General features: G+C 45.4%; 1 protein-coding gene across 5 annotated transcripts in view; it reads right to left on the bottom strand.

Annotated features, from left to right (window-relative positions):
• Tacc1 (transforming acidic coiled-coil containing protein 1) overlaps nucleotides 1-16,043 on the bottom strand; it is a 105,842-nt gene that overhangs the window by 20,787 nt on the left and 69,012 nt on the right. For 2 of the 5 annotated variants that reach the window (XM_055593301.1, XM_055593299.1), the window contains exons 3-7: nucleotides 11,823-12,933; nucleotides 8,971-9,006; nucleotides 7,560-7,620; nucleotides 5,553-5,673; nucleotides 618-670 (exon numbers count right to left, since the gene is read on the bottom strand). In XM_055593301.1, the coding sequence (XP_055449276.1) occupies nucleotides 618-670; nucleotides 5,553-5,673; nucleotides 7,560-7,620; nucleotides 8,971-9,006; nucleotides 11,823-12,625 (1,074 nt within the window). In that variant the 5' untranslated portion in view covers nucleotides 12,626-12,933. The remainder of the gene's footprint in view (nucleotides 1-617; nucleotides 671-5,552; nucleotides 5,674-7,559; nucleotides 7,621-8,970; nucleotides 9,007-11,822; nucleotides 12,934-16,043) is intronic. The other 3 variants (XM_055593303.1, XM_055593300.1, XM_055593302.1) reach the window with 2 other exon arrangements.

The raw sequence follows: 16,043 nt of genomic DNA, 5'->3' as shown, positions 1-16,043 counted from the left end.
AACTTGGGGCCATTCCTCCTCCCTCAGCCTCCCAAGTACTGCATACGAGGTGTGAGCTACCATTCCAACTTTGATTGTAATAGCATAGTTAACTCAACACATCCAAAATGTTACCTTACTAGGAGTCGATATAAGAAGTTACTGAGACATTTACTAAATATTAAATATTCCCTTCTTGTGTCCCCGGGTCTTCAAAGCTGGTTGTATTTCACATGATGCAAGGTGCCTCAATTCAGGCTAGCAGTTCAGGCTGTCAGTAGTTACATGGGGCTAGTGGTTGTTGTAAGCGACGTTAGGCATAAGTTGTGAGTTCTGCAGAGGAAGCTGTGTACAATATGTATGCGTGTGGGCACGTGTACCACGCACGCACACAGAGGTCAATGGACAACCCTGCGGAGTCCACTCTCCCCTTCCATCCTTTCGGTGGGCTTTAGGGATTGAACGGTGGTGGTCAGGCTTGGTAGCAGGCACTCTTACCCGCTGAGCCTCCTAGGTAGCCACACACCGCTTCCTCCCCTCGTCACCTAATATAGCCGGAATTTATTTATCAAATTAGTGTGGGCTCCTAAGCAAACTCAGAAAGAAACCTAAGCCACCCTCCAAGTCTGGGCACTTACATGCACAGCCAGCTCCTCTTTCTCCGTCTTCTGGCACGCCTCCTTCTCTATGCCTGAAACAGAGAGAGTCGTTATACGCATCCCAAGGAGTGGGTCCCTGTGTTCCTGCGGAAGGCCAGGCAACTCCAGCGCAGGCGCAGAATGACTGACACAGAACATCAAGATATCTGGGAGGTGTGCTGGCATCCTCTCTCTTGAACTCTGGTATGAAGAGTCCACAGATAGGCTTGCAAAGCGTTGTCCAGGAGCTGTCAACCCTCAGGCAGAAAGCATGGCAAGTGTGCCCCCTGTGTCCACTGAAAGTCTAGCATGTGAACTGTACTGAACCCAGCTGACCTCAGAAACTAGCCCTGACTCCTCCCAAGTCTGAGAATGTTGAAATTCTGGCTCAGGAGGCTGCCCCCATGATAACTAATGCAGCAGATAAAATAAGCCTTAAATTAGAGCCTGGAAACCAAGTTTGTGATCGTCTTCACACCCTTGTAACTGGTTTCCTTGTTATCTTTCTGGTATCGGGTGAGGTGGGGGGTGGGGAGGACACGGGACATGGACAACTATATCCCTGAAGAAAAATGATAAAAAGCACACAAGAAATAAGTCTCCTTGTTGCAATATTTAAATACTATTTCAGTAAATACTAACTTAAACCACTAGTGTGACTGTCACAGCAGTTTGTTTAAATCTGTTTCACATCTAAAGCACAATCTACTATAAACCCTTCCTCTTCGCAAGCTGACATCTTGGGCACCAGGTGTAGCATAGACATCAACAAAAATGGAAACAAGATGGGGGAGCAGAGGAGATGTGGGGGCAGAGTTCTGATCCTCTACCTGCTTCTGGGCTAGTGGCAGGTAGCCACTTTCACATTTCTGTATGTACAAAGTCTCACAAATTAAACCATTTCTTACGAAGATTCAAATCTTTATTTTTATTTTTTTGTCTAGACAACAGTTCTAAACTTGCAGTGGATGAAGTTTAAGAGCACACAGGTGACACAGGACATTGCAAGAGTTTTTCTTCCGGAGTGATCAGCAAGGGTCCTATGGTAAGAGGTACTGAACCAGGTTGGTCTCCGTCCTTGACTAGCATGCTAAGGGATTTCATAGGCACTCATCAGTCTCATCTCCACAGCAGCCTTAGTCAGAAGCCAGTGTGAGGGTGTGGGCTCCTGCTGTGACAGACCCAACCGTGTGTGTGTGTGTGTGTGTGTGTGTGTGTGTGTGTGTGTGTGTGTGCGCGCGCGCGTGCGCTCATGTGCATGGTGTCGGGGGGAGTAGAGAAATGTGGGAACCTGTGGGACTTTGGACTAGGAAAGCAGCTGAACATTGTAAAGGGGCTTAGGAGGCCACACTACAGGGGCTAGGAGAGCAACAGTGCTGGGAACAATGCGGACTGTAGAGACCCAGCTCAAGAGGTTTCAGAGGGGAGCAGTATTAGCAGCTACAGACCATCCTCAGGATGGTTAGGCAAAGAACATGGCTGGTTTTGCCCTTGTAAAAATCTGCCTGAGGCTAAAGTGAAGTGTTCTGGATTAGTTTCACTGGCAAAGAAGATTTCAGGACAGGCTAATATTGATCATGCCATGTGTCATCTGAGACCCCCATTACTACGAAGAATGAGAAAATGGGGCAAAAAGAAATATAAAACATATAGTTTAGGGAGAAAAAGAACACTGGAAAATTTAACACTGGAGCCATGTTTTATGCTAGAAGAGTAAGGAGAAGTAGAATAAAGTCCCCTATACAGTATTCAGCCACTCTCCTAGTGAGACCCTAGCCAGCTAACCCTGAGACCTGTGAACAGAAAAAGCCTAAGGCTTATCTGTTCCCGAGAGGCATCAATCAAAGCTTAGGCTGATATAGTATGAGGAGGAGGCCAGGTGCCATCCCAAGCAAGCAGCAGACTTTGGCACCAACAGCCACGTGGTCCTGGCTTTAGAGTCATGAAGGATACTGGAGTGAAGGGGTTGGGCAGTCTTCCTCTGGGGTTAGGGAAAGCCACCGAGGCCAGCTGTGTGGCAGAGGAGTCCCTGCATGGAGGCCGAGAGAGGCCACTGTGTGGAGCTGTGAAAGTGAAGCCTGGAGTGCATTCGAGACCTCAAGATGCTGGAGATGCCTCAGGTGTGGGATATCCGCTGGGGATCACTGCAGACAGGGAGTGGAGCCACTCAGGAGAAGGGCATGTGGAGGGAAGAGGCATCAAAACCCTCTGTCATCTGACACAGGACGGAGCCTGCCATTTCCTCACTGTGTCCCTTCCTCCCTTTTGGAATGGTAATGTAGATTCTGGGTCACTGTATATTGGATGGTATGCAGTTTGCGTTTTGATCTTGTTACAGGGGTAACAAATAAGAGATTGCCTTGAGTCTCAGAAGACACTTTGGACTTTAAACAGTCTTGAGACTGAAAGACTATGGGGGCGTTTGAAGTTGGACTGAATGCATTTTTACATGACCATGTGGCCATAAGCCTATGGGAGCCAGGGAGTGGGAGACCAGTAAGAATGGCTCCCATGAAAACTAGAAAAGATCATCCTGAGTGCGGTGTCCCGGAAGTAGAAAACCACACATGGTACATACTCACTTATACATGGATATCAGACGTTTAATATAGGATAAACATACTAAAATCTATACACCTAGGGAAGCTAAGCAAGGAGGACCCAGGGTAAAATGATTAATCCTCACTCAGAAAGGCAAATGGAATGGACACTGGAAGGAGAAAACAGGAAACAGGACAGAAACCTACCACCAAGGGCCTCTGAAAGACTCTACCCAGCAGTGTATCGAAGCAGATGCTGAGACTCATAGCCAAACTTTGGGTAGAGTGCAGGGAATCTTATGAAAGAAGGGGAGTTAGTAAGACCTGGGGAGAAAGGAGCTCTACAAGGAGAGCAACAGAACCAAAAATCTGGGCACAGGGGACTTTTCTGAGACTGATACTCCAACCAAGGACTATGCATGGAGATAACCTAGAACCCCTGCATAGCTGTAGCCCATGGCAGCTCAGTCTCCAAGTGGGTTCCCTAGTAATGGGAACAGGGACTGTCTCTGAGATGAACTCAGCGACTGGCTCTTTGATCACCTCCCCCTGAGGGGGGAGCAGCCTTACTAGGCCACAGAGGAAGACAATGCAGCCAGTCCTGATGAGACCTGATAGGCTAGGGTCAGAGGGAAGGGGATGAGGACCTCCCCTATCAGTGGACTGGGGGAGGGGCATGGAAGGAAATAAGGGAGGGAGCGTGGGATTGGGAGGGGGCTACATCTGGGATACAAAGCGATTAATAATTAATTAAAACTAAATTAATTACTTTAAAAATTAAAGATAAAAAAAAAAGAATGGCTCCCATGAGCTCAGATATTTAAATACTTGGTTCCCAACTGATGGAACTATTTGTTTGGAAAGGATCAGAAGTACGGCCTTGTTGGAGGAGGTGTGTCACTGGGTTTTGGGTGTAACTGAGGTTTTAAAAGCCCTGCCATTCCTAGGTAGTTCCCTCTCTCCCTGCCTGTGGTTGCTGTCTCAACATATAAACTCTCAGCTATTTTCCAGAGCTACAGCTGCCTGCTGCCATCTCCCTGCCATGCTGGTCACATCTCCCTGCCATGCTGGTCACAGACTCTACCCCTCTGGAACCATGGGCCCACAAATTAAATGCTTTCTTCTAGAAGTTGTCTTGGTTGTGGTGTTTTGTCGTGGCTAAAGGAAAGTGGGGAGACACAGGGCATGGCAGCCCCAGGTCTTGGGGAGGACAGGCTGGAAGACCGAGACACATCATAGGCCAGTCTGATTTACATAAGTGTTCGAGGTCAGCTAGAGCTACAGAGCTAGACCCTGTCTCAAATAATAATAATAATAATAATAATAATAATAATAATAATAATAATAAATTAGGGGGCTAGAGAGATGGCTCAGAGCTTAAGAGCACTGCCTGCTCTTCCAGAAGACCTGGATTCAATTCCCAGCATCCCACATGGCAGTTTACAACTGTCTGTAACTCCACTTCCAAGAAATTTGACTCCCGCACAAAGACACATGCAGGCAAAACAACAATGAACATGAAATAAAAATAAATTATAAAACAATAATAAATTAGTTTCAGCTAGTGTGCAAAAAAAAATCAAGAGCAAACCTTTGTTTACTTGGCCTTCACTTTAGAAGGATCTTGTACTTTGTAACACTTAATTTTAATAATGTGGACCTGCAAACATTCAACTGATAGAGGCAGGATCCTGAACTAAGGCCAGCTTGAGCTACAAAGCAAAACCACGGGTTAGGGATACAGCTTGGTGGCGCAGGGCTTGCATGCACAGAGCCCTGGGTTCAAATCCCAGCACTGCAGGAACAGAAACAACAGAACAAAATGACCCTCATATAATATAGTATTTTTCTCTTGGCCTCGCTTTTGCCTCACAGGTCTCAGCATGAACCTTGCAAAACAGGACAAAAATGCTTTCCTGGACTAGTCAAGTGGCCTGATCAACGTCCTTAACAACGCTGCTTTTTCTGAAGGACGGTACAAAGCAAACTGCCGGGGCACAAGTGACAGGTAGAGTAAGGCCAACACAGGCAAGCGCTACAGCTGCCATGTTATAATGTCTGGAAGCTAGGCAATGAACACAGCAATCCCCAAAGGCCACGTGTCGGACACATGTACAGGCCACCTGCTTCCAGATTGATCAATCGTTCCGATGCAGAACGATAAGGTCAATCTGCATTGCCGAATTGCCCTCCACACCCCTCCCCCTGTCTGTGCCTAGGGCTGTGGTAGGCCGCATGCATCTCTTCCAGATCTGCACCCTAACTGCCCCGGCAGACTGCCTTGGGCCTTCAGCATGCCTATGCTTCCGTGCCTGCCCTGCGAGGAAACTCCTGGCTTCCGGTAGACTTGGAATGTCAGAACAGTCACAGTGCTCCAGGTCATCCCCCGGCTCACCTTTGACCTCAGCCCCGGCTGACTTCTGACCACATGACGTGGACGCCAGTTTCTCCTCATCAGTGGCGTGGCCGTCCCTGTTAGGAATGTCTGAGATCTGTGAGATCACCGAGTCTTCATCCTGGGAAATGCAAAAGACAGCATCCTTCATAAGGGCAGCCATGGCTTTTGTGGAACGGAGCGTGGGGCTGTGGCTGCGCCAGGCTCTCTCAGGGTTTGCCACTGACAACGCTTCGGTCGGGCGAGCACGAAATGCTGCTGCTGTTTCTAGAACACCATTTCTATGGTTTGGGACTGAAATTTCAAAAGTGGAGCTTCTCTAATCTAAATATAAAAGTATTCAAGAGCTCGGAGATAAGACTTCCTGATTTTTCTTGGGTTATATTCCTCTTTGTTCAAGTACTCACACCTCATTATACAGTATAAAGCTCTTACATCTAAAAAACTTTCAGAGTAAGTATTTTTACTAATGTCCAATGATCTCAATAATCACAAATGATTATCATTAATACCTGGCATATTCTAAATACTGAACTTGCTTAATGTAATTTAGTTACTCTATTGGTTTGATAACCTAGGGCCCATTTTTAAAAAACTACATAAACATGTTCATTAATAGTCATAAATTTATAGCATTTTCTCTCTCTGAATACAGAAAAAGGAGTGGGAGGATGAATAACATGAAAATACACTGCGTACATGCGTACATGTAGAAAATTTCAAAAATAGGTAAAATGTTTTTTTAAAAAAGTTATCACCCATTCAAACCTGGGGCATGCTGGCCCTGCCTCCAGCTCCCGACCCCAGGCTGGCAGGCATCACGGCTGCTCAGTTTTTCTTAGGTGCTGGGGACTGAACTCAGGTCCTCACGCCTGCCTACTAAGCAGCTCACAAAGTCCTCTATCTTTTCTGCTTAAAAAGCTCTCTCTTCCACACTAAGTCTCTGAGTGTTACTGTTTCACTCTGTCAGGCTATCGCCATGATTACTAATGCATAAACTTATCCTCAAAATATTGTAAGATCTATAAGACTGATCAAAGACAGGGGATGGCTCAGCAGGTAAAGAAGCCTGCCACCGAGGCTGATGTTCAAGTCCCAGAACTCACATGGTGGAGGTAGGGAATCTACTTACACACAATAAGAAAGAAGTGTAATTAAAGCATCTTTGAAAATTATCATGTACAAAAGCGGACTCTGTTGAACTAATTAATCAATAAAGCTTTTATAGCATAATATATAATGCTTTTGTGACGAGGTTTTATTGGTTTCTTAATCACTCCATACATTCATGTCTGTGTATCATAAAAAATTCCTGGGTTCCATCTTTATAGTTATAACAAGGAGGAAGCAATCAAAGCCATAATGCCATCTATTGCTGATTATTAACAGGGTGGGGCAGACAGAAGTCTGGCATTAAACATGTCTCTCTGCTCTCTGAACCCTTTCCCGGGTCCAGTGCTCAGTCTCTCTTCAGACTTAGTTTCAGGACCTCCATTTTGTTGAAGCCAACAAACTGGAAAGCTGCCTAAGCTTTAAAATAAAAATAAGCTATCCAGTTATCAGTCAGTCGGCCACTGTCACGGAAGCTGGGCTAATCCTTCATACCTCCTCTGCTGACTTGAGAGCTGCACTCTGTGCTGATACATTAGAATGACGTTATTCCTATGGAACAAAGGTCATTGGGTCTTTACAATGATTTATTTATTTTCTGTACATTGGTATTTGGCTTGCATCTATGTCTGTGTGAGGGTGTTGATGCCCTGGAACTGGAGTTTACAGATACTTGTGAACTGCCATGTGGGTGCTGGGAATTGAACCTGGGACCTATGAACAGCAGAAAGTGCTCTTAACCAGTGAGCCACCTCTCCCGCCCTCAAGATGTCTTGTCTTTCAGGGCCTTCCTGGATGAGTTTAGAAGACCGAGGATCTAGCAACTGGTTTCCTCATTTACTCAGACACCGCCCCATGGGACAAACCCACTCACTCTGACGACCAGCACAGACTTACCTGAGAACACCCATCCAAATCAAGAGACTGGGTTTCGTATTTCTTCACCTTGCAGCCGCTCCTAGAAATGAGAGGAACAGACAAGCCGGTTTGGAATCCCAATGACAACTCTGGGGGTATGAGACGGAGCAGAGCATAGGGTGCAGGACGGAAGCCAAAGCGCAAAGCACCACGGTCATACACTTGCATAGCTGTGGAGACGAAGCAGTCCCAGAGACCCACAGCCGGGCGGGCTCATTCTCCAGCAAGACCACCTCACTCAGTTCTACGGATTGCTGGACACAGAACTCTGAACCCCACGTGGTGAACCGTACAGCACAAAAACAACAAAACAAAACAAAAAACCACCTTTCAGAGACTCTAAACACCTCCAAGAACAGCCTCAGCAGCGAGAGGCATTGGGTGAGGGTCTCTACTCGCTTGGTTTTCACGTTCGTCAGAAAAATCACCACACTGGGCCAGCTTCTTTGAAAATTCTTTATTGCAACTAAAAAAATACCACAGAAATCTCCAAAGACAGCTCCAGTCTAGACCTGGGTGCTTACAGAAAGGAACTATGGCCAAGAGAAAGCATCAAAGGAAAAAAGTAAACAAATCATTACCATTCTTTAATAGTGAAGTGAAAAAAAAAAAAATACCATGTACTGTATGATAAATGCCCAGGACGCAGGGAAACTTGGCCATCTGTCGCTTTTAGACTAGTACATAATTTGTGATCACAAGACTAGTTATTACAGATTCTCCTATGATTTAATGAACTTAAAATATTCAGGAGAAAAAACCCCACTTCATTCTAACCAACAAAGAAAAAAATTCCAATGTTTCCCTTTCATGGAAAAAAACAAAACAAAGACAAGTATATAGATTACCAGTGAATAAAAGGTTACTAATTCCTGGTCTTCCTTCCCTAATGCTCTAAGTGTCACCAAACTTAAGTTTATTTGGTAAAATTTTATTACCTGTTCTAAGCCTCATCCTACCCACCTCCAAAACAAAAACAAACAAACAAAAACCCCTAATTATTCCCAACATTAGATAGCAGAACAGCCCATCAAATCACACTGTATTACTGGGGCCAAGCCAGCTTTCAGTTCAAAGTGCCACATGACACATGCTAAGTAATACAGGGGCCACACGCTTTTTGCACCTGAGGTGCAAAAAGCAATCTCCACTCCTTCAGTTACAGACAATTGCAAGGCTGAGCTGACTAAGATGTGGCAAATAAAATGCAAAAACAAAAAACAAAACAAAACAAACAAACAAACAAACAAAAAAAAAACCCAGAAGGTAAAAAAAAAAATAAAAAGGCCAAACAGAAGCCAGCATGCAGGGGAGAGAATTTGGGGCAGAGGTGGGAGGAGGACCTCCAACTGTCCTGGGGACAAACAGAACCTTCAACAGAAGTACTTACAACAGAAAACAGAGAAATTTCACTTGCTCAGTAGTCCTGGTGCACCAACAAGATTAGAGACAGCAAAGAGACACACAGATGGAAAAGAATCATGTGAAAACTAGAACATTTGTCTTTTGTCTGGCAGATGTAAAAGTTGCACAGTTCTTTAATATCATGTGAGATACAAATGAAAAATATCATATTAATGCCAGGCAGAGAGGTGCACACCTTTTAAGTCCAGCACTTGGCAGGTGGAACTCTGGGAGTTCAAGGCCAAGATGACCTACATACAAAGCCAGTTCCGGGCCAGCCAGGGCTACACAGTGAGACTTTGTCTCAGAACAAACAAAATATTAAAATAGAAAAAAGTCATATTCGTGACTGTTAGCCCTGGCAAATGAATGGTAACAAGACCTTTACATTAGTTTTAATGAAGTAGAGACGGATAAAGTACCCCCCTCTGTGCGTAACTGTATAGCACACAGAAACACCACTTCACTACTGAGCACACTCTCGCTACCTAAGACCGGGTCAAAGGCAACGCCTGAACAAAGACAGTGGAGCGGACACCTGGCCGACTCCTCCACAGGCATCACTAAGACACTCAGAGAGTGTGGCACAATATGCCTGTCAGTCAGCACTCAGCAGGCTGAGGCAGGAGGATCAAAAGCTAGAGGCTAGCCTGAATTTCACCAGTGAGCCTCTGCTTTAAAAGAAGGGTAAAATGATTTCTTGTCATCTGTATTATTTGGTCTGCAATATCCTAACCGTGTTGTACTGTCTCTGTTTCAATGCATCTTCCAAAAACCTGTCTATCCACTATGGCTCTATGCTTCAGCTGTTTTCAAAAGCAAAGGGGCTCTTCGCTCCAAATCCTACCACTGCACAAGAACCCCAGAGCTCTTTTCTTGAAAGAAAAGAAGTTTGGTCAGGTACAGAAAATTTCATTAAATGTGTATGATTTATTAGATCAATAAATTATCCTACAAAAATGGAACAGTAGAAAAAAAACAAAACAAACAAACAAACAAAGAACAATAGGAAACGCCACCGGTTGAAGATAGCAGGACTCAGAAGTGGCCATTTCTTGGTTCTAAATCTAAAGTGCTGAGTCAGTTTCTCCTTTCTGAGCCCAGATCTGACCTCACAGAACAGCACCAGCCTCACACCTTCAGCCTGCAGCTGGGAAGAAGGGCCATCAAGTACTGTGGTTTTGGCAGGCATCTAGGAGGCAAAGAGCCAAGGCAGCAGCATGCCCAGCATGTACCCCAAGCCTTGAGAGTCAGGAGGAGACTGTATAATCAGTTATAGTTTTTAAAGCCCATTTAATTAGTCGTCTGTAATCCGAGAACAGATTTGGAACTCCCATCGCTTTATTCCTGTTAAACGTACGGGACACTCTAGAAGAACTGCTTCCTATATGGCCTGACTCCCTTGATCTTGAAATTAGTATTTCTATTCTTTAACCCCTGGGATATTTTCCTTTACAGTATAATTCACAAACTGGTGTTTTTAAGACAAAGTAATGTTAGCCGGGAGTGGTGGCACATGCCTGTAATTCTAGAACTCAGGGAGGCAGAGGCAGGAGGATTGCTGTGAGTTCCAGGCTAGCCTGGTCTACAAAGTGAGTCCAGGACAACCAAGGCTACACAGGCAAACCCCGAGCCAAACAAACAAACAAATAAATAAATAAAAGATAGGTAGATAGATAGATAGATAGATAGATAGATAGATAGATAAGGTAAGTAGGTAGGTGAGCAAGCAAACCAAAAACAAACGATGTTTAAGAGTATCTCGCAGGGCTGGAGACACAGTTCAGCAGTTTAGAGCACTGGCTGTTTCTCCAGAAGACCCTGGTTTGGTTCCAGCAGCATGGAGACTCACATGGTCCTTAACTACAGCTCTCAGGGAATCTGATGCCCTTTTCTGGCCTCTACAGGCACCAGGCTTATGAAAGTGGTACAGTGACATAGAGGCTCCTCCTGCCTCAGCCAGCTGAGTGCTGTCTGACAGGCCTATTGCGCCATGTTGGCTCTCTCAGGTTCCTTAGCGATGCCCATGGTGGAGTCGGCCTGGTGTCTTTCCCACTGCATTGAAAAACACCCCTATTTCCCTAGCGAATCTGACCACAACCACAAATACACTTCCTTTCAACATTTTATCCTGTCGCTGGGCCCTTGCACCCAGTTTTTACAAAATGTCACAGTTATAAACAGGTCGACTTTAATCTTTTATTTAATTAGTGTTTCCTGATAGTGTAATCCTGAATCAAATGTAAAACCTAACTTGGAATATGGCCTAAGGGATTTCCCTGGGAATTCCCAAACTAAAGACCTTCCGGTATCCTGGGAGAAGAAGCGGCAGAAGGAACACACAGCAGATTTACCTGGACTCAATTGGCTACTTGGACCACTCTCAATTCTCATCACTGACATTTGCTAACAACTAGAAACACACAGGAAACAAGAACTCCATCACTACCACCAACAAAACTCACAACTCTGTTCCATGAGAGTGTTCTGGGTTTCTGACATCACTGACCCTACACAGGCAAGTTGAAGTGTGAAGATGGGAGCTAGCACTGACACTGGAATTCAGTATACAATGTGATTCCTGGGGGGGATTCCTGAAAACCTCTAATCTTTACTCGATTTATTTCAAATCAAAAAGTATCCAGGGTAGGGGGAGATGACTTAAATAAGTCAAGAATTCAGAAATAAGGCAGAAATCAACAAAAGAAAATTCTGATGATTCCAAACGCACAGAAGAGAGTGTTCCACTACGTCTCACACATTTGTGAGTGCGATTCATGGAAACCAAACTCCCAGAGAGCACTCCAGAACACATGCCCAGCGCCCGCTGTCACTCACGTTATCAAACGCGACTTTGCCTTCTTGGGTGAGTCTAAGGTTTCATTAACATGATTACCAGTGGTGGAGCAAAAGGTGCTGCTTGTCAAAGCTGCAGTTGGCGTAAAGGGATCCATGGCTTCGTCGAAGTTATCTGGGCCAAAGTGGTTGGAGCCTTTGGAAGAGAGGGGAGGGGAGTTCTGCAGAACAGGGCTGCCCCCGAAGGAATTAAAGTTGGGGTGATCCCATTTACTTGGGTCTAGCTTAGGAGACGCTTGGGAGAGGGAGGCATCTTGAACTGTGTGGTCTGCAAGTGGCTCAGCACCCACAGGCTTACTGATGCCATCTTTTACTATGCTGGGCGTCAGTCTGTTACTAGGCTTCCTGCCAAGCTGCCTTGGAAGGGCATTCCCAGCCTCTACATTTTCCCCATCTTCTGTAAAATCATCCTCAAGTTTGAGAGGCGAGTTCCCGGAACCCTTCTGCAGCTCAATGCCGAGATCACTGGTGTCATTACTGAGAATGTCAGCAGCTTCTTTAAGGCTAAGGGAAGATTTCTGGGCCCTGGCACCTATCGGCGCACTAAGAAGCGTGCTCTTATCCAATTCATGGGGAATGGACTGGGAGGAAGCCTTCGGGAGAGGTGAACCCTCCAAGATCCTTTCAGTTTCAGAGGCGTCGCCCCCAGCTATCTTCTTCCTCAGGGAGACAGGCTTGGGCCTTCTTAGCTTGCTTCTGCTGGCCACTGGCTCTGGACAGGGGCCTCCAGTCTTCTGTCCGGCTTCTGGAAAAGCCTCTAAAGTAACCGCCATGCTTCCTTCCATCACTGGCGTGTCCTGAGTGGCTTCGGGTGTGGAGGGCAAAGCCTTGCCTGAGAGCGCAGGTACACAGCCATTGGCTGCTTTTGTTCCAAGAGCCACCGGGTCCTCTGTGTACTTCCTGGTTTCTATTGAAAATGGCCGCACCACTGAGATCTTGCTGACACCGTGTTCGGCCTCTCCTCTGACATCCTTGACTGAGAGAGAATCAATGGTTGCCTGTGGCACTTCATTTTCCGAAGATCTAGAACCTGTATCAGACGGACATTTTTCAATCACTTCTGCTACCAACCGTTCATCAGCTTCTTGTGATTCTAAAAAAGAAAGAAGGAAAGAAAGAAAGAAAACTCTATTAAAGAATTCTTTTGGAGCTGGAGAGATGGCTCAACGATTAAGAGAACCAAAGAGCCAGGTTCAACTCCCAGCATCAACATGGCAGCTCACAACTGTAATTCCAGTTCTCGGGGATCTGACACCCTCACACAGACACACACGCAGGCAAAACACCAATGCACATAAAAAAAAGAAATTAAAACCTTTCTACTACTGGTAAAGAGCCTGTACTGTATGACTTCACCTCAAAGAGCAGCAGCACCTGCTTTAACATCTGCTTTCTTCTACTCTTAGTGCAGCCATAATGGCAGTTTTACCTCAAAAAGCCTGAAGCGCTCCACACTCTAACATGATGTTTCCTTGCTATACTAGTACCACAGAAGTAGGCAACATAGATTAATGAAGGCTCTGCTGCAGCATGTCCTGTGTGATCCTAACGCCTGTGGAATTCACTCACTGCAGCTCGGCTGAAAGCCTGCTAGGCCACACGTCAGACTGTTTCAGTTAGCAGAACTGAATCCAGGAGAGTCAAGGTCACCGTTTTTGCCTGCCCTTGGGACCTTTCTCCTACTAGGTTGCCTTGCCCAGCCCTGACATGAGGGTTTGTGTCTGGTCTTATTCTATCTTGTTATGCCACGTTTGGTTGGTGTCCTTGGAAGCCTGTTCTCTTCTAAATGGAAACCAGAGGCGGAGTGGATCTGGGGGAGAAGGGAGGTTGGGTGGGGGCACTGAGAAGTGCAGGGAGCGGAGCGGCAGTAGGGATGTACCATATGAGAAGAATTTAAAAGTCATGGTTTTTCATATTCATTCCATAGGCTAAAACTGAATGAACTGTTACAAAAATAAAAAATAAGAAAAATCCCACCATGGCCAGATCATGGTCTACTTTTCTGTAGACATAATAGCTAGAAAACCAAGTAAAAGGTAAAACAAGTATTGATATGGTTTTAAAAGGTGGATGTAGCAGCCGGGAGGTGCTGGCACACGCCTTTAGTCCCTGGACTCAGGAGGCAGAGGCAGGTAGATCTCTGAGTTCAAGGCAGAAGCAGAGAACCATGAGTTGCAGGCCAGCCTGGACTGCACAGTGAGGTTCTGTCTCAAAATACAAATACAGAAATAGCTTTAAAAATAAATATCCTTTCATTGGCTATAACAAAAACCATTAGGAAATTCATTTGTTCCCTTGTAACATCTATTTCTAGGCTAGGGTAATAATTCCTCAATCCTTGTAAACAAAATTACTTCTTAATTTCTGTTGTACAAGAAAATATGTAAATTTACTAGAAAGGTCTAAGTGGGGGGGATTTCGTAAAGCGCCAACTAAGTGCTTTCTTTGCTCGATCCAACCTGAACGAGTTTATCAAGAGAAACGAAGTAAGCCGTAAGTAAAGTCTCACCTCATGACTTTTAAGGAAACTGACAGGCGGCCCTCTGAGAGAGAACGCCTCGCAAAATCCTAACCAGGACCCACAGGTGAGCACCACTATTTCTTAGAGTGCGTGCATCTTGTGTGACGCTCTCTATGGAGCTCTGGCTGGCTTCACCCCACACTGATCCTCCTGCCTCAGCCTCCCCAGTGCTGGGATTACAGGAACACGCCACCATGTCCTGTAATCACATAGGACTTAGCAACCTTGCTCTGGAGAGCCTTCAAATATTCTCCGAATGGCCTTAAATATGTGTCTAGCTATCAGTACGACAGAAAAGCTTCTGATACCAGTTGTCAAACATTTAGTTTATTCCAACAGGATCTTCCTAACAAGAAGATGTGGCCAGATCCTGGTATGTGTTTTAGGGACATGTGGGAGAAAGTCTAATGTACTGCTGTCCTACAACCTTAAACTTTTCTCATAAACCTCATTATAAAATAAACTTGCAAATAAAAAAATCACACCTAATTAGCTAGACCCTAAGTCTATGCATCTCAGTGACCTGGACAGTTATAACAGCCATTTAGAATTAGAAGCTGTGCAGCTTCATATTAGGTTTTATACTTCCACTATCAAATATGTTTTTAGATAGTTATCCACTACCCAAATCAAAAAATCCATGACAAAGTTAGAACCAGAAAAACAATTAGCTCTCAGAGCCACATTTTGGACAGAACATAGGGAGTCTTATGGAAAAAGTAGGATATAAAAGGACCTGGAAGGGACAGGAGCTACAAAGAAATCAACAAAGCCAAAAACCTGGGCCCATGGGGCCCTGCTGAGACTGATGCATCAACCAAAGACCATGTATTGAGGACCTAGACCCCCTGCTAAGATGTAGCCCATAGACAGCTCAATCTCCATGTGGGTTCCCTACTAAGGAGGGAAGAGACAGTCTCTGACATGAACTTGGTTGCCTGCTCCTTGATCACTTCTTCTGGTGGGGTGACCTAGCCAGCCCACAGAGGAAGAGGATCCAGGGAGTCCTGATGGGACCTGGATAGGCTAGGGACAGTCAGTAGGGGAGGAGGACTTCCCCTATCAGTGGGAGAGGGAAGAGGTATAGGAGAGGAAGTGGGACGGAGGGTGGGACCAGGAGGAGAAGAGGGAGGGGGCTACAAACAGGATTCAAAGTGAATAAATTGTAAATAATAACAATAGAAAAACAATTAGCTCCTCATTTGCAGAAGAGGAGGAGGAATACACACAAACTCTAAGCGTTCGGACTATCTCACTTAGGTACGTTGGTGTTCATATGTTGAGCTATTGTGGATGTGTTATGGACTGTTCAATTGAAGTTGATAAATTAGAAGTGAAGACAAAGAAAAAAAAGTGCCCCATCAGACACGGAGGGCTGGGTGGAAGTAACACAGGCCTGCAATCCCAGTCACGAGATCACTGCAAGTTCTGGGGCAGCCTGGTCTGTAAAGCAAGTTCTAGCCAGGCTACACACAAAGATCCTTTCTCAAAATTCAAACACAACAAAAACAAACAAATAAAAAGTGTATGTGGGGGCGTGTTAAGCAGGCAGGCAAATAGGCAGGTAGATGAGACAAAGAGCTAGGATTGCAACCATCTACGCATGTCTGTGTGCAAAGGCCTACAACCATCTACGCATGTCTGTGTGCAAAGGCCTACAACCGTCTGTGCATGTCTGTGTG

Source organism: Psammomys obesus, unplaced genomic scaffold (assembly GCF_907164565.1).
Source record: "Psammomys obesus unplaced genomic scaffold, mPsaObe1.curated_primary_1811, whole genome shotgun sequence".
Taxonomy (NCBI): domain Eukaryota; kingdom Metazoa; phylum Chordata; class Mammalia; order Rodentia; family Muridae; genus Psammomys; species Psammomys obesus.
The sequence above is the reverse complement of the archived record's forward strand: the minus strand, read 5'-3'. Positions and strand labels throughout refer to the sequence as shown.